The sequence below is a fragment of the Toxorhynchites rutilus genome, chromosome 1, assembly GCF_029784135.1.
Source record: "Toxorhynchites rutilus septentrionalis strain SRP chromosome 1, ASM2978413v1, whole genome shotgun sequence".
NCBI classification, from domain to species: domain Eukaryota; kingdom Metazoa; phylum Arthropoda; class Insecta; order Diptera; family Culicidae; genus Toxorhynchites; species Toxorhynchites rutilus.
Window position 1 is genome coordinate 112906727 of NC_073744.1, and position 22418 is coordinate 112929144.

Below are 22418 nucleotides of genomic sequence, written 5' to 3' on the forward strand. Positions count from 1 at the left end.
ATTGCAGATATTCGATTATTTGAATTAATCGAAAGATTAATCGACGTCTCTATATACATGCAAGTCGGGGGTATTTTTGTTCCCACCGAGCTGTGTTTCCCTAACACGGACTTCAAAATTAAAGTGCCTGGAGGAATCCGCTTTGCAAATACGTGTAAGTCGGGGGAATTTTTCGGTGTTGAGTACCTTTGTACCCGCTTGTCGTTGTGTAGATCGGAATATGTTTCCCTAAAACGTACTTTGAAACTGAGAAGCCTGGAAAAATCGTCATTTCAGACACTAGAGGTGAAGGAACATTCGCGGTTCGAGAACTACGTAAACATGAGAGATGTAATAATTTCAGAGGGAAATGTAAAATACAATAATCGATTGACAATTCTTCCGTTCACATATTTTGGTAGTCCTAGGCATCATATCAAACGTAAAAGGACGGTCATCAAATTTACTTGTAACGAAGAATATAATCTATTACAATGCATGAATTGATCTTACATAGCAACTGTTCAAATTCAAATTCATTCATGAAAACTTTAAGTGTTTCTATTTTCCCATACATTTGTTCTGTCCATTTGAGTGCTTCCCCGAACAGAGCTATCAATAACGAGCAACTTATCGACGACCAACGGAGGGGAAATCGTAGGATTTAAAGTCTCCGTGAACAAAGGAAAAGAAGAAGAAGGGGAATACTTGCCTAGAGTATAAACAGTGGAGGCAAACTTTCATTCGGCTTTAGAGGCGAATGAACTGCAAAGTTTAGAGCCTCTTTAATCCAACATCATCATCATCATCATTCGGCATCGGACTGTTGAGTAATCCAGTTCACTTTGCTTTCGCTGCGCTTCGATCTAGGATTGGACCCCACCAGTGGTAATCCAACTTGGAAATCGTCGTCTGATTTCTCTGTTCGTTTTTCGCGTTATTCATATCGTGTGTTCTTCTTTCCGCGTCATAAATTGGACGCTTCGCGTAGTGTGCGATGAGCAAGAAGAAGAGGAAGGCAGGCTCGAGCCCTGCAAAAAACGAACGCATTGCCAGGGGCAATAAAATTTCGAGGTAAGCGTCATCTAATGATGCACGCGGTGTTGGTGCAGTGAAAAGCATTCGCACTGAACCGAGCCTTCGCGAATGTGACACCGCACCGAACAACAGCGAAGTAGGCGATTTCGGCGCGTCGGTCGAAAATGTAAACGCCCAGGCAGCAACCAAAATCAAACTCCCCCCGCTGGTGGTGAAGGCGGTCGCTCTTGACAAACTCATCAGCGAATTCGCATCGATTGGTGTTACAGGAGAGTACAAGCTGTGTGGCATAATTCAGTCTTTTTCCAAGCAGTTAACATTGTTTATTTTCCGTCTTCATAAGGGCTTCGTTGGTGCCTTTGAGAATGCATCAATGCATTAAACTGACGTTATTGCGAAGCAGACGTTAAGGTTGTGCACTAACAAATTATTTGGGAATACCAAGTATCTTGAATGTCTTACTGGAATGTTATAAGTTATTTGGGTTCGCGTGCCAGTCGCAAAACTACCTTCAACTAGGATTGCATTTGCGCTAATATTGATCATAATGAAGCATTGCTACTGTTTTCGAGGTTGTTATTTCGCTTGTTTAGTCACCAAGAAAGTAAATTTCTTTCTGGAATTTTGTGTGTGATTAGGTTTCGCTTGCCAGTAGCAAAACTTCCTCCACTAAGGATAGCTGCTGCGTTTCTCTCGAGCATGAGAAAGTAATGCATCTTTTTTCGTGGCCAGTGATATTAACAGAAGTGTTTCTTTTGAGAATAGCGCAAAAATGATGAGAAGTGTTTATATTCCTAATAGTTTCAAGCCACCAATGTATGGCTCTGTATGCATGCTATGGCGAACGCTTGTTTGGCGCTTGGTTTACTTTATACAAACGATGCCTAGAGGTGCGATTCCACTGGGGCAATACTAAATAACATTAAGCATGATATTTGATACTTGCAAGTGTTGTCATTGTTGTTGTTTACCTGCGGTGCCAAAGATATATTGATGTAGTTATGAAATATGGAATAATGGTGCTGGTGCAACATGTATATAATCGACTGTAGCCGAGTCTATGTCAATTTCGAAAAAGGCCACCGGAATAGCCTTCGAGGTAAATTTTCAATGCATTGACATGAAATAAATTGCGACATACGATTGTTTTGCGAGGGCAAGAATGAATCATCAATCAATTATCGTCAACTGATTCTACAATGAAAAAATCATTTCAGAGATTATTCTACTAAGCAGTTGTTTCTAAAATTTCACAGCATTATAGAATAATATCCGAAGGTATAAACAAGCGACTTATATAAAATAACAGCGTAGTTCTACGTCAACAATGCGGTCGTATCTTGGACACAACCTCCTTTAATTTTTTGATTCCAAATGTCTTAAATGTCTTATTACGTCGAGATCTGGTGTTTTCCCGAAAAAAAAATTTCGGCCGAAAATCGACTTTTTGGGACGTAATTTGAGTGGCCAAAAAATCAAATATTTGAGTGCATGTAATCATGTCCGATTGAGCTGAAACTTTGCACAGGTCTTTTTTGGGAGCCAATAAACAAATTGTACATGGTCGGTTTTTGAAATTCAATGATGAGTTTTTCCATACATCCATTCCCACTCTATTCTGTAGATATGGTAACCCTGGTCCCCATCTTTCGCATGGAGTTGTTACTATCCCCTACTTTAAGCGCAAATATATTCTATCATTTGCTTATCATTTAGCATTGCGACGTGTGTAATGAAACTTACCTGACCAATTCCAACTGGAAATTGTTGGCCCTGTTGAACTCCATAAAGAAACGGATTGCCCAAAGCAAATATGAATCGTCGTGTCCACCACCCGACTCCTTTCCCGCGTGCCTTTCCAGCATTCTTCTCACTTCTCGCACTAAATTATTATACGAAGCCTGCAATATTTCGATACAATATTCGCGTAAAAACAGTCGCACTGAAAAAGCACTTTTCCTTTCCACCGAACCCGTTTCTTTCACATGACGAAACGACTTTTTCACTGGGTCCTTATCGGCATCGAACTCCATTTTCAATGCTTTTTGCAACGATTGGTGACAGATCAGATCATTGTCCGAGATCGATTTGATATTTTCCATCACGTATGTTCCACCAAATCGTGAATGACGCGCCGCAGGAGCTCGATACTGCAGTTTAGCCTTTTCACGTTTTCTTGCGATGATAAGTTCCATTTCGTCGCGCTGCTTTTCGATGGCACTTCGCTGCAGCGAAGCATCCGCCAGACTAGTGGCCGATTGTTCCCGATAAATGAGGCATATTATTTCCAATGCATGTAAATGATACTGATGTTCATATTCGGAGCCAATGATGTACAGGATTAAATCCAGAACACCGGTTTGCTGTAATGCCCACAGTACTTGATCGTGCACACTTGCATCATTGTCGAATCGTTTCTCCGAATCGTCACTGGACGGAACCTGAAGCACATTTCGAGTTAATGTAAGAATTCTCTCGATAATTAATTCTTGATCTTCCACACGTTCAGCCCAATCCTAGAAACGTAATTATATCATATCAATTCGCACAATTCACCTTTTTGCAGTTCAATACATACCACTTGTAACACTTTCTGCAAGCGTTCTGCAAGAGCTGCCCAAGCCTGCTGGACAGCAAAGGCTTCCTTGTATCCTTGTAGAATTTCCACCAGATGCAGAAAATTACGCCGTCCAACCGCTTCTTTAGGGTGCCTTCCCTGATACAACAGTAACGTCGGATAGGTCAAGTTCACTATCAATCTTAGCAAAACATCTGCCACTTCTGGATTGTCAAAGTTACTCATCAGCATTGGAATCAAATCGGTTTGCATAACTTTTTTCTGGCCAATGTATCGACGGTATTGATGGTCCTCCGCGTCACGTCTCAAAATCCAAATCAGATGCTTCAATCCCTGGATCGCATCCGGTTCCATATGGTATTTGCTACCATCGTCCCACCCGAGGGAGGAACAGGTGGCATCGACATCAGCCAGCAGAACGGACATGTTGGCGCGATCAACTAGCACTGGACACACAGGAATAGATTTTTGCAAGAATTTAACGATAACACGAACTATCCCAATAATTTGCTAACGACGAGTAAAAAACAATAACACAGTTTACGCGCGCAATTCTTCCGAATGTGATTTTGACTGTTCTCTATTGATGTTTATCTTCGTCGGTGCGTTTGGCGGTTCGCACATGCGCTTGCGGCTTAGAAGACTTTCTTTTGTTCACAGATGTCGCCAGTGTGCAATACATGATCCAATAGTTTTATTCTGAAAGTGGCCGTTTGTCCAAAAGTCAAATATTTGACACTTTTTGACAGATAAAGTTTAATTTGGTATTTGTACAAATACTGTTTTGTTCAATTATCAATTATTCAATTATTCAATTATCGACAGTGGGAAACAATGTCAAAAATTGAACATGGAAAAAACGACTGATATATTTAAGGTAACCTAACCATGTACCGACAAGTTTGACGAACAGACCGAAAAAATCTTGTTTTGTGTCGAATATCGAATATATTTGATCTGTACTAGTTGATCAAATTTTGTCCATCAAAAAGAGATATTTGACTTCGGCCAAACAGTGTATGGGAACCCCAAATGTTTCGGAACGTATGCACTGTAATCGTAACTTTAAAAAAAAGTGATTCCAGGTGATTTTTTCAAATCACATGGTACGAAAAATTTTTCAAATGTCTTCACAATCATAACGAAGAAAACTAAAAATCATAACATACTTTTAAAAAATGTTATTAGCTTAAACAATGTTTATTCCAATTGGCATTGTTATATAGTTTCATTAAGCTTGCCTTCATGTTTTGAAGTTTATTTCAATAACTAAATTTTATGAGTTCAAAAATGATAACAGCGTTGATTTACCGTTGATTGAGTGAATATCGTACCAGGTCTTCCACAAAAACGAAACTTTGATAACCCAATTTGTTTTTTTCAGCTTTGAATTTTTGGTTCTAACTCAGACCTTATCCATAAAACTAATTATGGAAACGGTGTGTAACCGGAAAACCTTCATTTTGTGAAATGATCGTTTGGAAGATCAATCTATTGTATCTCATAGGTCCAAAATAATAAAAATACAATGTGACAATCATTCAAATTCTCAAGTGTGAATATGTTTCTTCTAGAGACAATATGTATTCAGACCGCTTGAAGTTCTCTAGAATTTGAAGTAAAAGGTGCTTTGTCGTTGAATTCATTCTATATACTTGTAGATTTTGTGCATGGAAAAGTTTTAAAAAAAGTGAGTGAATGACCCCGAGACTAGCTTTGCGCAGTGGCGATGTCGTAACGTAATGGGGTTTATCCGAGGTGCGATTATTGCTAGTTGAAAACTAAAAAAACAGGAAGTGGGTTATTTCTGTAGTATAACCGCAAGGGTGACGTAGGACTATCGTTGATTTAGTGATCATTTGTTTTTAGTTGCATCTGAATCAATTCTGAATGAATGAATAAATGAATATTTGGAGGACTTCTGAAACGAGAGCGTTACTTTGAAGGCACGACGTGATATCGAGCAGAATGCAGATGGCCTTAAACCTTACACAAACTTGGTGTACCACAGAAGGTCTGAGCATAAATCCCTCAAAAACAACAATTATTCCATTCACCAAAAATAAAAAAACAGCATCTGCAGTCTTTATATCTTGGGGGAGTGGAAATATGCATATATATGCAGCGCTTCAGTGAAATATCTAGGTGTTATCCTAGATGCTAAACTCAACTGGAATGCGCACTTAGATGCAATAATCAGTAAGGCCAATACAGCCCTATGGGCATGTTCTAAAATGATAGGAAGAACATGGGGTCTTAAACCAAAAATGGTAATGTGGGTCTACACTGCCATTGTGCGGCCTAGAATAACCTATGCCTCATTAGTCTGGTGGTCAAAGACCAAGGAGACTGTAGCTACAAAAAAGCTAAACAAACTCCAACGACTAGCATGCATTGCAATTACTGGAGCAATGCGAAGCACACCCTCGAAGGCACTGGAGGCTATCCTTCACTTACTACCTCTGAACCAACATGTTCAGCTAGAGGCTAAGAAAAGCGCTCTAAAGCTTAAACAATGGAAAAAAATACTAGACGGAGACAAAATTGGTCACTTGAGCATCCTGAATCTCTTACCCGTAGGACCATCCTCAGAGATGAACAGTGATTGGATGGAACCTAGGACTAACTACGACATTCCATACAGTGTAATCGAACCTTCTCGTTCAATATGGGATGAAGGCGGTCCCAGTGTTCGTAATGGTTCAATCATGTTCTACACTGATGGGTCAAAAATGGGAATCAGAACAGGTGCTGGAGTGTATGGTCCCAGAACAAAAATCTCTGTAGCTATGGGAAACTGGCCAACAGTTTTTTAAGCAGAAATAGCTGCGATATTAGAATGCTCAAATGTCTGCCTTAAAAGAAAATATAGACATTCTAACATCTGCATATTCTCAGACAGTCAAGCGGCCCTTAAAGCTCTAAATGCTTTTAAATGCTCCTCAAAAATTGTCTGGGAATGCATTCTCCTCTTACGGCAAGTCGGATAAGTTCGGTACAACTGTACTGGATTCCTGGCCATTGTGGAATAGAGGGAAACGAGCGAGCAAATGAACTTGCCAGGAACGGCTCAAGCTCACCTTTCACTGGTCCAGAACCATTCTGTGGAATATCTGACTGTGTGTTGAAAGGTGAGCTGAAGAACTGGGAAGATCGGGAAGTGTTAGCCAACTGGTTGGCGGTACAACTTAACCAGTCAAAAAAATTTATCACGCCGAGTATTAAAATTACTCAACAATTGCTGAGTCTTAATAAGAAAGACTTAGGCACAATCACAGGCCTTATAACAGGACACTGTCCGAGCAAATACCATCTCAAAAACATAGGTTTAGTGCAAGATGTTATTTGTCGTTTTTGTAATACCGAAAGCGAAACCTCGGAACATTTGCTCTGTAATTGTGGAGCTCTAACTAGACGCAGACTTAAATACCTTGATAAGGCTATTCTGGAGCCCAAGGAAATTTGGTCTGCGTCGCCAATCAGGATTATAAAATTTATCAAACAGAGTATTCCTGATTGGCACCTATCTCGCTATAGCTTTCAGTCTACTTCTTCATCAATAAGCAGTAGGTAAGCTTGAAGCGGAGTACAAAAAAAATGGGATATACCACAATAGTTCAGAATAATGGACGCAGTGGTTCACATCCAACAGGGGAAAAAAAAGGCACAATATTCAGCAAAAGAAGCAATCACACGAAAGTTGTATAGTACATAATACATTGCTTGTATTGTGATATGATTTGTATTCCATTTCCAATAGACAAAATATCTGTTGCATCAAATCAGTCTACATAATTTTTGCGTTCGCTCATCCTTTCTCACAACACCCATTTCTCGCTTGAGAAATTGTTGAGTAAACATCGTTTGCCAGTGCGCGTAGAGCGGGAATTTCTTCTTAAGATTCATTGCACCTCTGATAAATTGCCGAAAGACGTGGTGTTACGTTGATCGCACTTGATTGAAAAATCACAAAACCAAATGTATTTGATCGCAGTATTATATGGAGGGAAAATATAATAAATTCTTTCGCTTGAATGTAGTCTTCAATTCCAAGGGAACTGGCAGATTATTTTTCAGCAACGATAACATTTTTCCAAATTCTCCTCGATACTCGAAGCCCACCAGTGGTTAATGCTAACTCGATAACCACCTGTTAATTGCACTTGATTGGAAAATCACAAAACCAAATGTATTTGGTCGCAGTGTTATATGGATAGAAAACATTAAAATAAACTCTTTCGCTTGAACAGTGTTTAGATTTCGATCAAAATCGAATGATACGCAAGTAAAGCCTTCACCAAAGGTGAAGCAAATAAATCGACAATTGAACAGGAACTTACTGCCATTCATTGGGCAATAACATTCTTTAGACCATACTTATACGGAAGAAAATTCACGGAAAAAACAGACCACAGACCGCTTGTTTACCTTTTTTCAATGAAGAATCCATCTTCCAAATTAACACGAATGAGACTAGATTTAGAGGAATTTAATTTTGACGTACAATATGTACAAGGAAAACTAAACGTAACTGCCGACGCATTGTCACGAATAGCAATTGATTCTGAAACTTTGAAAACAATAAACGTCCTAGCCGTTCAAACGGGAAATTCTGTTGATGATATTGGCGATTTTGGTTAAAATATTGGTTTTGTTGAGGTTGATTATTGAATCTACCACCTCTTCCTCTATAGTTATTAAAATTTCTACCACGATTGTTCTGGTTGAAACGGTTAGGGTGCGGGTAGGGCGGTTGTCGCTGCCCGCGATTGTAAATAAGCACATTTGCTGATTTGGTTGTCAGTGATTTATATTTATTGACCTTCTCCACTGCGTCAGCTATGCTGGTGAAGGTTCCCGCACGTAATATAGTTTTTAATTCGGGGTTATCAATGCCTTCAATGAGGGCATCGATTCCTGCTTGGCAAGCGAGTTTTGCTGCTCGTTGCGGTGGTGTCTCTTCCTTGATGTGTAAATCGATGAGTTGTTCGGTCAGCTCTTCAACTTCCTTACATAATTCGTCTGCTGACTGTTTTTTTATAGACTTCAACTTCGCTAATATGCTGTCGGCGCTAGTCTTTGATATACATGTAGTTTTTAAATTTATTAGCAGTGAAGGTATATCCACGCTATTATTAATTGCTCTTCGAGCCTTTTGGTCGAGTCTGGTCAGTAGAAATTGATATACCAACGCTTTGTTTGCGCTGGGGGAGATTTCATTTAAGGCGGCTCGCACACCGCAGCAATAAGCAACTAGCAAACTGCAGTACACAATATGCAACAGGAAACATATTTTGTTGTTCTTCGCATACCAGAGCAATAAAAACCCCTGACATTATGCAAACAATCGCCTTAATGTACGAAACTTGTCAAAATATGAGCGATAAGTTGCTATTCAACCGACACGCCGTGTTGCTAGCGACATGTGTTGCTCTGTAAAGGCGACAGCGATATCGTATTGCGTCGGTGTGCGAGATCAACAAAGATTAAATGGAAAAATCCATTGGTGATAATATTGCTTATTGCATGTTGACAGTTGCTAGTTGCTCATTGCTCCGGTGTGCGAGCCGCCTAATAGTGCGGCTGCACTGATGAACATATCGAGTCCATCAGGTGAGCCGTCGTAGATTGGCACCATTGCGGCTACCTCTTTGTAATCGAATTTGGACATTTTCGGTTTTTGTATTCCAACAACGAACAATATCGCAAGAGCTACTTCTTTGAAAGATTTTTGTTTAATGATAATGTTTATTTTATTTCTAATATCTTGATATATTAGGTTAGCATTTTTGGCAAGCAATAACAATTCTTCAGCCTCTTTATTGTGTACGAGAGGGTCTACTATTGTTTTAATATCTTCAGCTAATTTTTCAGCTTCTGCGAGCTTGGTTCTCAATGTAGCTTTTCTTAACTTTTTAGTTTGCTCGGATCGCAGTGATTTTGCAATTACTTGTAGTTTCTGTATTTTGTTTTCTATTAAACTTGCCATTAAATTAAAGGCGAAATTTTTATTTCTGATTTTATTGATGTCTACAATAAGTAGTCTTACAGCTTAGCACATATTTTACATGAACATTTTGTGTTTTTTTTTTCATTAACAATTTTTTTTTTCATATTTTACATCTCATAATTGACTTACCATCTGAGTCGGCGGTATCCTACTACGGTATCAGTAAGGGTGAGCTTTGTGCTAGGGGTCACATAAATGGTTGCTCCATGGATGTCTTCAATTTTGATATTGAAACCTCTTTTCGGCTGCTTCGGGTGCTGCTTCCTATATTGCCGCCATCCGATTTTTTCCACTAATGAGATGTGTTCCGCTTGGGCCTCCGCCTGGGCCAAGATGTCCTTGATGTTCTCGTTCCACATGTTTAGTTTTTCCAATGGTCACTAGTTCGTGTAATGGGTTTCTATTGGTTCGTTCACATGGGTGGTTAGCACAGTTCCGTTTATTAGTTCACTTTGGTCTAGTTAGCACGTCTTTGTTGATTAGTTCACTTTGTTCAAATTTTGAAAAAAAATCAGTTCACTTCTGCCCTTTATACCTGGTTGAGCTGTGCCGCTCTCACTGCTCGGGAGGCTACTCTCTCCGAGTGATTCTTATAAAACGTGTGCATTAACCGCACAACACCGTAACCTAACGCGGCACCAGCAAGGATGCATAAAGCAATCGTTTGCGGTGAACTCGACACTGGGGCGCTCGACACTATCTCGTCTGCCGAGAAAAAGCCCATTTTTGAACGTTCACTGTTTCGTCAAAAAAAAAAATTGTTTGGTTTCACTCATAGCCGAAGATTCAGGCTAAAGTCTCGGTCGCCATGTGGGGGCTCAAAGAGATCCCTTTTTGGGCACTTGTGATATTGTTGAAACTCAGACACTTTCCATCTATATATCAACACTATATTCTTAGTTCCTCGCGTGCTTCGTTGGCTTAACTAGTTAATTGCAAGACTCCTCGCTTGCATTCGACATGTACTTTTTATAATGCTTAAACTAAAACTCTACACAAGATAGCTTCTATTCTAGAGGAGGAGGAGCCAGCCAGGAAATATGTGAGCGCGTTCGATTGGTTCGAACGGGTCAAAACGGAGAACAAAAGGGTAGTGGTTGTTTCTGTGTGTTGTCATTTCACACTTGGTTGAAGTGGGTTAGTTCTGCATAATGTTACGCTGCAAGGGTGAGTGGTTGTTATTTAATATTATCGTATGCAGCTGTGAGCTAGTGACATAAAAATGCATTTGGCCTACAATCATGTATGACGATAATTTATGGCGTGGGAATGAATTTGTGGGAATAGGGTCGTTGGGATTTTATGACAAGTGAGAAAGGATAATGGTAATAGGTTATCCCGCTACACTGGTATCTCTGGTGATTATTATCTTTATGAATAAATATTTACACTCGCTTCAAGCCTAGTCTATTAATCTACCACTGAAGAGTCCACAAATTCAATAATCTCTGGGAGATGAATGAACGGTGTAAAAGTATTTATAAACCCGATCTGAAAAAAAATTATGACAAAAAATATGTTCTTTACATTGTGTTTTTGAAAAAGAACCCATCCTATCCGAGATGACAAATGTATATATTCGATAGACGTCAGGTAAACTGATCCCTATCAGATTAGCACGTACGAAGGCAGTTTCAAAATTGATAAAAAATTAATCAAAATCTTTACTTCATGTCATTTTATAACCTCAAACCTGGGTGGTGCGGAGTGAATCAAATTTATTTTTTCAAGTACAGTAAAAAGCGGCCCGTCAACGTTCCGGCACATTTATTAAAACAAAACTCGTCGGATCTCGCTAGGATCTGCTTAGAAATATTCAATAGAATACTGACTACAGGTAGTTGTGAATGTGAATTTCGTTGAGAAAAAATTCGCATCCCTTTGTGATATTTTAAAGAGAGTATCACCTGTCCTGCCTCAAAAAGCATTTATCATTCTCAACTCCAGTACATGATACTAGTTTAAAGGTATGCATGCAAAACGAGACTCTAAAAATACAGACTTTGCAGACAGGTGTCTCAAAATAATTTATAGACTTCCGAGTTTGTACCCAACCCTAGATCTGTATTGAAATGAGATTCACAGTATCTTGCCTTGAATTGCGGGAACTTCAATTCATGACACTTGTACACGGTATACTACACAATAACAACATACATTACAACAAGATAATCCCCACCGCGAATCATAATTACGTTACACGTCAGGAACAGCATTTATTGAGAACTGGACCGTCCCAATCCAATGCAAAGGTAATGCATATCAAAACGATAACTCGTCCCGATTTGTTCAGGGCCAAGCTGCGATTGCATTCGAAGACAAAAATAAACATTTTGTCATATAAATGTGTCAACATGTAAATGTGGACAGACAGCAGTTTGACTCATCTCCTTTTTTAAGAACAATGTTTAAGCCACACAATTAACGATTAATTAATCTGTAATTAGAATATAATTTCACGGTAATGCAACTATTATCTCAATGGTTGCGGTTTGTCATCTTACCTCTAAGTATTGTAGTTTTTTTTTTTTTTTATCTTCGCTTATTTTTCGTCGGCCTATTTCCGCCACTTTAGTGCCAATCACCGACATCAGGGAGGCGACTCCACCTGTTCCTACCTATCAGACTCAACAACTCATGAGCCGGGCCAACTTCTTTTACTTCCGCTCCGAAGGAAGACGTAACCAGAGATTTTTCGCCTCAGAAAATCCCAACGACGCCAGCTGGGATTGAACCCAGGCCGATCGGATTGTGAGGCTGTTACGCTAACCATACAACCACTGGCGCCGTCCAGGTATTGTAGTGTTCTGTTTGAAAAAAGGTAACCAACTCTAGAAAGCTCAAGTATGAGCTGTTTTAATTGATTTAGTGGTTTTAATGGAAGAAAAAAGTTCAAATCATATATCCCTAACGTTCAGAATCCTATCATTTGGCGAGAAGTAAAATTGAATTGTAATTAAGTTGAGAGTATCTCAATAATAATGAAATATTAGTTCCTGCCAAAATGTAAGTCGAGTCCTTATGATTTTGAACGCTAGCATTGTTTGTATAAAAAATGCAGTTCGTTCATTTTTATTAATTCGATTATGTTTGCTTTTAATAACGATGCTTTTTCTATGTAGTGGATTTCTTGAGAAAAAGTAATACTTTTCCCCCTCTTGTTTATTAGATCTCTTTTGAAATTTCTATTGGTTTCTGTTTGACAACCAATTTGAATCTATCCAGGGCTCGGCAAAGTCATATTCAACTGAGGATAGTTAGCGGACTATGGAGAAATTCGCATTCGTATTCAATTGGAAATTAATTGACGGAAACGGACGGTTTGTTAGGTTTGTGTATGGGCTTTGTGTCTCGGCTTTTGTTTTGATGTTGGTTACATTTTTCATGGCGACACTAAGAATAACATAAAATAAATCATTCGTTTGACATTCGACGTGACGGCGCTGCTGCAAGCATAGACTACATGTGTGAATTGATGGAGACGTTACGGAACATGGACATTCTTTTCCGAAACGTTCTATGTGAATCGCACATGAACGATGCATACGTCATGGGTTTGAATCTCAGAGAAGAAATGTGTGCTTTCCAAAATAATTATTATTTCTATTTTCACAGCAAAAACATGCGAATGAGGTTCATATCAAATAGCAAAAGACTGATTGAAAAAAGGTAAAACAATTAACCACTTTATTTATTTTTTTAAAGCTACCTGACTACCTGACGGCACAAAGTGAATGGCCTGTGGTTGTGGTCTTCATGCTGAGAAACAAAACAAAATGCTTTTGATGTTTGAATAGAAAAATTAATTTTGTATTCCCTGTTTAAAGAAAAGACGGCCTTCATATAGAATAAACAGATAAATCGAAAAAAAGTTTTTAATTTTTCAAAAATCGATTCGGCAAAGATCGATTCAGCAAAGATCGATTCAGCAAAGATCGATTCTTTGATACCGATTTAATCAGTGGATCGATGCCAACGCCGTTTGGAAAATCGATTCGATAAGTTCGATCATTTTAAAAAGATCACCCAATCCTATTCCAAACTCGAAGCCAGCCAGTTTTCAAATGTTAAAATTTGAATGAAAGTTTTTACATCATGTAATTTAATTACTTGAAACACGTATTTATGACTTTTATTTAACCATTCGTCTATACATTCCCAACATTGGTACAGTATCTTTTCATTATAATATAAAGTTGTCTTCAAAAACATTTTTCGTGTGAAATGTTTTACCATCTGCAAAACAATAGGTGTTTTTAATTTAATTAAAATACTAATTAGATACGGGAAAGTTAATTTTAATTCGTAATTTTTATTTTAAAAATGTGTTCATTCACCTGAAGATCTATTATTCTTTGACACTTCTCAAAACTAGTAAACAAAGCTCAATGTCGTCAACGTCAACGTCAATATAAATGTTACACACTGCATTGATGTGCCATCTTGCGTCAAATCCGAATTTAATTCTTCGAAACAGAGAAAAATCTAACAATGAAAAACGAAGGGTCGTCCAAAAAATTAAACACCCCGCCGAGTGACGACATCGTCATCAGCTAATATTAATAGACTTCGTAGCAAGTTCAAAAAATCAAGATAAAAATATTCAATTTACTAGATACCAGGGAATCAATTAAATTTGCCCCTTGTCGTCAATCCCTGAAAATGATTCTCCCCATTTTTCACATAACACAAGTATGAGAGGGGAAAAAGTTTGTATGCATCGAAAAATGGTATAAAAGCGAACCAAAAAAAATCACATGTTGGAGAGGGAGAAACGAAAGCCAAAAAATAGCCTGCAGCAAGGCACAGTAGTAAATAATGATAACATAATAAGAGGAAAATTAATCGAATTCAACCCCTGAAATTTTTGAACCACAGAACGGCACCCGAGGCCAATTCAAGCAGGGGGAGAGTCGAGGGTATCAACTGGGGGTGTGTAAAATGCAATTATGTTTGGGAAGCAAGAAAGCAACAACTAAGGGGGTGGGAAATTATAGCTCATGGAATGTTGCCTCGATGAGGCGGTTCGCGACTTGAGTGAACACGAAAGTAAGCATAAAAAATTGTGGAAGCACGTGGAGAGCATTTTTATGTATATATTTTTTTGGGAAAAAATGTTGGATCACTCTTCGGGTTTTATAGTAACCACCCACTCTCGGATATAATTTTCCGGGTGGAATATAAAAAATACGCGTGAGAAGGGCTGTTCGGTAAATAGCTCGAAGCAGTTGAATTTCTTACATTGCATTGCTGAATTAACTTTCCACGGCGGTTTGTGCCATAAATAAACGATTGCTTCCTGCAGGTCATTAGGATTCCAAATTACTTCGACTTGATATGCCACATTAACACATTATCATAGTTATATAACCCTCATTTCAATAATTTATAATTGAGTTGATTGTTGATTGGAGTGTCGTAAATGAAATAGGAATCATATATTGATTGTCTGAGGGGTTATCGGGGACATTCATATCAGTTTTGATTCACATCTGATATAATTTCTGCTCTCACTATTTTCTTCGAGCTCACGGTGGTTTTTTCCACGATCTATCAATTCCACTAATTTTTTTGAGCGTTCGATATTCCGTTTTCTATTCGCCGAATGTTTCATCTGATACGAACGATTGGATACACTGAAAGCTGTTCCTGAAAGTGCTTGAAAAGAGTGAAAATTTGTTTTTTCATTTGGTTTTTCTATTGACTACATAGTCTGTACTATAGACATGAGATGAACAAACGAGTTTGCTGTTGGAAAAAAATCAGAATACTGCCAGAAGGTTCACAAAAATGATTTAGAATTAGTATCGTTCTAAAGTTATATACGGATGTCGATTATAGGAAAAGATAAGTTGCCTATGACAACCTTCACTGAAGTTAATGAAAATCTTAATCATAATCTTCAGCGGTTTAATTCGAGTTGGGAGTTAACCAAGTAGACTAATCGTAATTCGGTATCCTTCCAATAATATCCATCACTGGGTTCAGTACGTACCCTCTATAAAAGCAGACGGTATTTTTTGTTCAGAGGAGAGTTAACAGTAACAAGCAAAGTGGTGAAGTTCAGTCGAGTCGCTTCGGGCGGGCTTTTGTATCAAATGTTTGTTATCGATGATGGTATTTCCCTTCATCTCCGATAATATAGCATCAAGTAATAAGATTACACTTTCAAAACTTATTATTCACCGATGATGCGGGGAATCACTGTGTCTTAGTATGTAGAAGTACAATGGAATTTGTTCAGAATTTTGGAGCGGATTATTCAGAGAATGACTGTGGTTACATGATGCTACATCTTCTTTTTCAACCTTTGTTTCTAGGTACATGTTAGTCCATCATCAGTTTATCTTTTTATTGACGTGGGACTACGTCTAACCGGAATATATGGGACGTAAAATGAAAACATAAACACAGAACATGCAGGAAAAAATGAAAGATTTCGAATGCTTATAACTCGAACATGTCTTACTGGATCAGAAAAATGTTTGCATCAATTGATAAGGAATATTTCCACGCATCTATCGCAATTCATAAAATGTTATTCTTCATTAGATAAACAATTGAATAACTGTAAGCAGCGTTGAGAAATCGGCTTTGCAAACACGTGAAAGTAGGGGGAGCTTTTGTTCCCACCGAAATGAGCTCCCTAACAGAGATTTTGAAACCATGGTGCCTGGAGGAAATCGGCATTGCAAATTCATACAAGTCGGGGGTATTTCTGTTCCGACTGAAATGTGTTTCCCTAACACAGACTTCTAATCCATTCAGCGTGGGGAAATTGGTATCACAAATATGTGCAAGTCAAGAGCATTTTTTCCTGACTGAAATGTGATTCCCTAACACAGACTTTAAATTTATGGAGCGTGGGGAAATCGGCATTGCAATTACATGTAAGTCGGGGGCATTTTCGTTCCGACTGAAATGTGTTTCCCTAACACAGAATTCTAATCCATGAAGCGTGGGAAAATCGGCATTGCAAATTCGTCCACCTCAGGAGCATTTTTGTTCCGACTGAAATGTGTTTCACTAACACAGCCTTCTAAACCAAGGTGTCTGGGGAAATCGGCTTTGCAAATAAATGCAATCTAGACTAGACTAGAATATGTTTCCCTAACACGACTAGAATATGTTAATTTAGGAACCTGGGAAAATCGTGCAGACACTAGAGGCGAATGAACTTTCATGTTTCAAAAAAATTCGCGGTTCGAGAAGTACATACACTTGAGAGATGCAAACTTCAGAAAATGTAAAATAAAATAATCGTTTGATAATTCTTCCGTTCACATATTTTGTCCTAGGCATCATACCAAACGTAAAAGGACTGTCATTAAATTTACTTGTAACGAAGAGCATAATCTATCACGATGCATGAATTGACGTTACATGGCATTTGTTCAATCTTTTTTCTCACAAAGCAAATATATTGAATTCAATTGAATTCGGAAATTGTTGCATTTAATCAAGAATTTAATCAATACAAACAATAATTGCTAAGCTAAGGTAGTCCCACGTCAACCTTGCGGTTCTACCATAGATATAACCCACTCATTTTTTCTTTAAATTTTCTTATCGGGAATCTTCATAAAAGGGGGCACACAAAGATTGAAGAGATATGATCGTCTAGAACCCCTCGCCTTCCTACCCCCTTTGTGCTGTATGCCGAGCTTGAGACGTTTCTCGAAAGAATCGCACGCAGCACACAGATCTTGAAAATGAGCTTCTTGAATTGATTTATAGTGCTCACTTTATGTTTGCTCTGCTTGGCCAGCATGTACTACCTTACATGAAAGTCTAAGGGATTAAGGTCCAGGGAGCTGGGAGGGCACAAAGTTTTATCGAGAAAACTCAACACCACGCGTTGTGTAGTTCTTTCCTTTTGTTTTTTCGCTTATTCCGTATAGTGTGTTTCTTCTTTCCGCGTCAGAAAGTGTCTATTCGTGATTGCGTAGCTTAATTCGGTAGCATATTCTACTCGTGTCGTTAGTTCCCGACTCTTATACTCCAAGATGGGAAAGCGCGGCAGAAGGAAATCGGACAGCCCTAAGGCTCCAAACATCACTGCTAGCACGCCGGATCAAGCTGTTAAAAAGCAGCGTCATGACGCTGACAATGTATCGATAGTATCACAATATCCACCATCCACAATGTATCGATAGAATACCACCGTTGTAAACGTTAGTAATCTCAACGATTTCGGAGAATCTCAGGAGGGCTACAAATTGACTCCGGCAACATCTATCAAACTTCCACCTCTGATGGTAAAATCGATTGGATTGGATAAGCTCAAAAGTGTGTTGTCATCTCTTGCTATTAAAGCGAAATATAAAATCTGCCGCATTGGTATCAAAGTGGTTACTCGTTCTCGTTAGGACTACGACAAAATTAAAGTGCTTTCAGATCAGCAAAAAGCTGAGTATTTCATCCACGATATGCCGTCCGAAAAACCTTTCAAGATTCGTGGATTGCCGATCATGACAACAGCAGACATCAAAGAAGATCTTGAATCTCGATACGAACTGCAACCTTTAGCAATATTCCCGATGACCCGGCATGATAAACAGAGAGAATATAGAGATTGTCTCTATCTCGTGCATTTAAAAAAAGGAACGGTATCGCTTGGAGCGCTGAAAGCAGCCAGAGTTATTCATGATATCATCGTTTCCTGGGAGGCCTATAGAGGTACGAACAAGGACGTTACACAATGCCTGCGGTGTTTACACTTCGGACATGACACCAAAAATTGTCGCGTGAAGGCCAGATGTAACACCTGTGCTGGGGCTCATTCAACTGATTCCTGTTCGATGACGGATCCGACAGACAACAAATGCGCCAATTGTGGTGAACCGCATCGTGCTACCGATCGCTCCTGCATGAAAAGGGAAGAATATAAAAATATCCCGAAGCAGGCCTCAACGAACAACCAGCCAGGTAGATAGGTTTGTTGAATTGAGTTTTCTCCAAATAGATCCTGTTGCAGTGAGTTTTCTCCAAATAGATCCTGAAACTAAATATCTGATTAGTATGCGAAACTGTGCTAGAAGACGTTTCCAACGGACAGGAAATCTTCATGACAAATATATAAGTGCTTCTTTAACTGAAGAAATAAGTGATAGAATCTCAGTGCTCAGAAACAATAAATTCCAAAGTGACCTATATAGACTCAACTCGCGATCTAAACGATTCTGGAATATTACGAAGAACTTCAGAGCTAAATCTAAGCTGGTTCCTCCTTTGAAAAATGCTGATTCGCTACTTATATCTCCATTGGAAAAAGTTGAAGCGTTGGGTCAGCATTTCATTGCCTCACATCAACTTGGCAGCACTATTCATAGCCCTATGGAGATAATCGCGCGGGAAACTCTTACCGAACTGAACAATACGCAATGTCAAGTACCAACATCCGTGAAAATCACCCTCGATCAAGTTAGACGTGCGCTGAAAAAATGCAGGAACATGAAAGCTCCTGGATTCAATTCGATTTTCAACATACTTCTGAAAAACCTGAGTGATAACACTGTGTCACATAAAGTGCACATTTTGAACAAATGCCTAGAACTGCAGTACTTTCCTTCAGATTGGAAATGCGCGAAAGTGATTCCAATTCCCAAAAGTGGAAATTACGTGTCTCAATATTCCAGCTATCGCCCGATCAGTCTTCTGCCTGCTTTGTGTAAAACCTTTGAAAGACTGATCTTAGACCGTCTTCTGGAACATATCAACAACAACAACATTTTCCCATCTGAACAATTCGGCTTCAGGCAGGGTCATTCAACATCGCAACAACTTTTACGTGTATCCAAGTACATCAAACGCAACAAAGCGGTTGCTAAATCAACAGTGATGGCATTGATAGACGTAGAGAAGGCCTTCGATAATGTTTGGCATGAGGGTCTTCTCTACAAGCTTCATCGGCATAGTTTCCCGACTTACCTTGTCAAACTGGTTCAGAACTATCTTCTAGACAGAGGCTTCAGAGTTGCACTGGATAATGTGTATTCGCAACGATATGATGTACCTGCGGTTGTTCCACAGGGGAGTCTGTTAGGCCCGGTACTGTATAATCTATATACCGCTGACATACCCCCACCGCCAACTGACTGCCATCTCTCGCTCTACGCTGACGACACTGCCGTTATGGCCGGAAGCCGATTCACCAGAACTACAACCAGAAAAGCTTAAAACTACCTGAATATAATTTCTCAATACATGAATGTTTGGAAAATTGTCATCAGCAGTTCTAAGTGTTCTGTTTCCGTACAATATTTATAAAAAGAAGCTGCTACCAACAAACAATTGTAAAATTGCTATTAATGGAAATGTGATACAGTGATCTCAAGAAGTTGTATACTTAGGTCTTACACTAGATTCGAAAATGTTGTTCCGTTCACAAGTCGAGAAAACGAAAGTGAAATGTATAAGATTGATGAAAAGTTTATTTCCATTAATTAACAGAGAACCCAAACTATCTATCACAAACAAAGTTGCAATATATAAACAAATTGTACAACCAGTAATTATGTATGCATCTTCGGTATGGGATGAATGCGCAGCTACTCACATTAGAAAACTACAAATTATTCAAAACAAGTTTCTTAGATTAATTTACAATTTACCTAGACTTACGAGCAACAGATTAACTCACGAAATAGCACAAATCAAAACAATAGTTGAACAATTAGCAAATATTAAATATCAATTTTTTATCAAATGCCAAAATACAAATCATGATGCAATAAATAGGTTAGGATTAGAATAGGATTTAGGTTAAGGTTTTTAGATAAGTAAAACAGAAATTCGAGGAAATTCGAAATGCACGTCAAAACTAGTAAAATTGAAACAAAAAACACCTAAATGTGAAAGCCTCATCTAAGATGAAAACGATGCAGTGAATCAATTAAAATGTAAAATCAACAGAAATTGTTATAAACATAAAACATTGAATAAATACAATTTAAAAAAAAACAACATTCATTACGATTTGTTCGCTCGTTGGATTCACATGCAGGATAAAGAGGATCTTTTTCAGGATCATAAAATTATCTTTAATCTAAAGAGTTTATTGTTTTGTTATCACTCGATATCCCCATCTTGTTCGGCTAAACCTTCCTGTTTAGCGATAGCGTTTGCCACTCGCCACAGCTTTCACAGTTGGAACATTTCTTCCCATCCAGCTTGTGATATGTTGTAAAGTAAATTATATTTAATGCGACGTGCCGAAGCACCACTCAGTGTCGCATTGGAGGCGATTTTAACCTGTAATTGAACATTTGCGATGACAGTGGTACAGTGTCGACTATCAATGTGAGGTCATAATTTGGACCCCAAACTCTATGTTTACAAAAATGTTCAAATAAATATGTCGCATTACAGGTCCGTCCAATTAGCTAAATGTCGACTGTACTTTCAATCTAGAAGCAATTTAAGAATTGGTGAAAATTGAATAATCGGGAAAGTCCCCAACCATCAATAAGCTCAGAACAACTGCCAAATTCTCATACTCATCATGTCCTGGCAAACAAACTATGAAAAAATCAATTTGAGTTTTATTATTATTTTGGAATTTTGTTTTATGCGATGCCCTCGATGCCGCCTTGTTCTGGATTTGCCACCAAAGCAGTTTGTATAAAGAACAAACTTTTTTCTTCTGCTACCTGCTGCCGTTTTGCGATTGCGTTTGCCACTCGCCACTCGCTGCAACTGCTTGTTGTTGTCTTGATGTCCACCGAACCGAATGTGGTCTGTTCTGAAAGCGGGTTTTCTTATCGTCGCGAGCAACTTTGCCAGCTAACTCGATCACTTCGGCGGCCGAAACTATATAACGCCGACTAGGTGGACTGGTGCACTGGTACTAACGCGCTCGGCCTAGCTACCCTTGCGGAGCAATTGGCGAATACACCTACGGGGAATTGCAGACCAACACGGTTCGAGCGGGATTTTGCCTTTCTCTTCACTTTTCCTCCTTTGTCATGTCCAGACATGGCTGCTTGTGTTGGTTTGCTGATGTGATGTGATACGAAACGATGTGGTGTACGGTTTCGATGAGAATGATCCTTACGGCAGCGGAGTGGGGATTTTTATGCTGACTGGCTGGCTCGAGAATTACGCATGTGTGAGACTGCGACCAATGCTTCGTTCATTTTTTTTTCTTTTTCCTTTCCAGTCGTGCTTCATTGTATTTCACTGCTGCTCTGGTAGTCCGTTTTGGTCGGTACGATTTGAGGAGCACAAAATGGACCAATCAAAAATGGGCACATAGTGCATTTGGACAATCCTTGATATTTCACAAATTTTCACAAATAATTGAATATTTATCTCAAGAAAAAATGAAATGTTATTCGTTATGATAGATGCGTAGATATATTTCCTATCAATTGATGCAAAAACCTTTGCGATCTATTGAGAAATGCTCGAGTTCTATGCGTTCCAAATCTTGCATTTTTTCCTACTTGTTCAGTGCCTAGATTTTCATTTCACCCCTTATATCTTCCGGTTAGACGTAGTCCTACGTCAAAATATCGATGCATTCTAAAATAATATTCGAAGTAGTAAACAAGATAATATAATTGCGTAGTTCTACGTCGAAAATATGCGGTCGTGTCCTAGATACAACCCCTTACAATTTTTGTCCTCAAGCGACATCTACTGGAAGATTACTATGAATGCTATATGCCATGCGTGTGCCACTGATATCACCGATGGATCTATCACATGCAACGGCTTCTGTAAGGCGGAATTTCACCTAATATGCACCAATCTCAACTCAGCACTATATGATGAGACGAAAAGGAACGCACAATTATTCTGGATGTGTGG

General features: G+C 38.8%; 1 protein-coding gene and 1 pseudogene across 1 annotated transcript in view; one reads left to right on the forward strand and one right to left on the reverse strand.

Moving 5' to 3' along the window:
• LOC129762449 (protein timeless homolog) overlaps positions 1 to 4144 on the reverse strand; it is a 223112-nt gene extending 218968 nt beyond the window's left edge. Inside the window, exons 1-2 of the mRNA XM_055760706.1 lie at positions 3596 to 4144; positions 2761 to 3533 (exon numbers count right to left, since the gene is read on the reverse strand). Coding sequence (XP_055616681.1) covers positions 2761 to 3533; positions 3596 to 4021 — 1199 coding nt within the window. The 5' untranslated portion in view covers positions 4022 to 4144. The remainder of the gene's footprint in view (positions 1 to 2760; positions 3534 to 3595) is intronic.
• A 1163-nt stretch (positions 4145 to 5307) lies between these two features.
• LOC129763769 (U4 spliceosomal RNA) lies at positions 5308 to 5388 on the forward strand (annotated as a pseudogene).
• The last annotated feature ends 17030 nt before the right edge of the window (positions 5389 to 22418 follow it).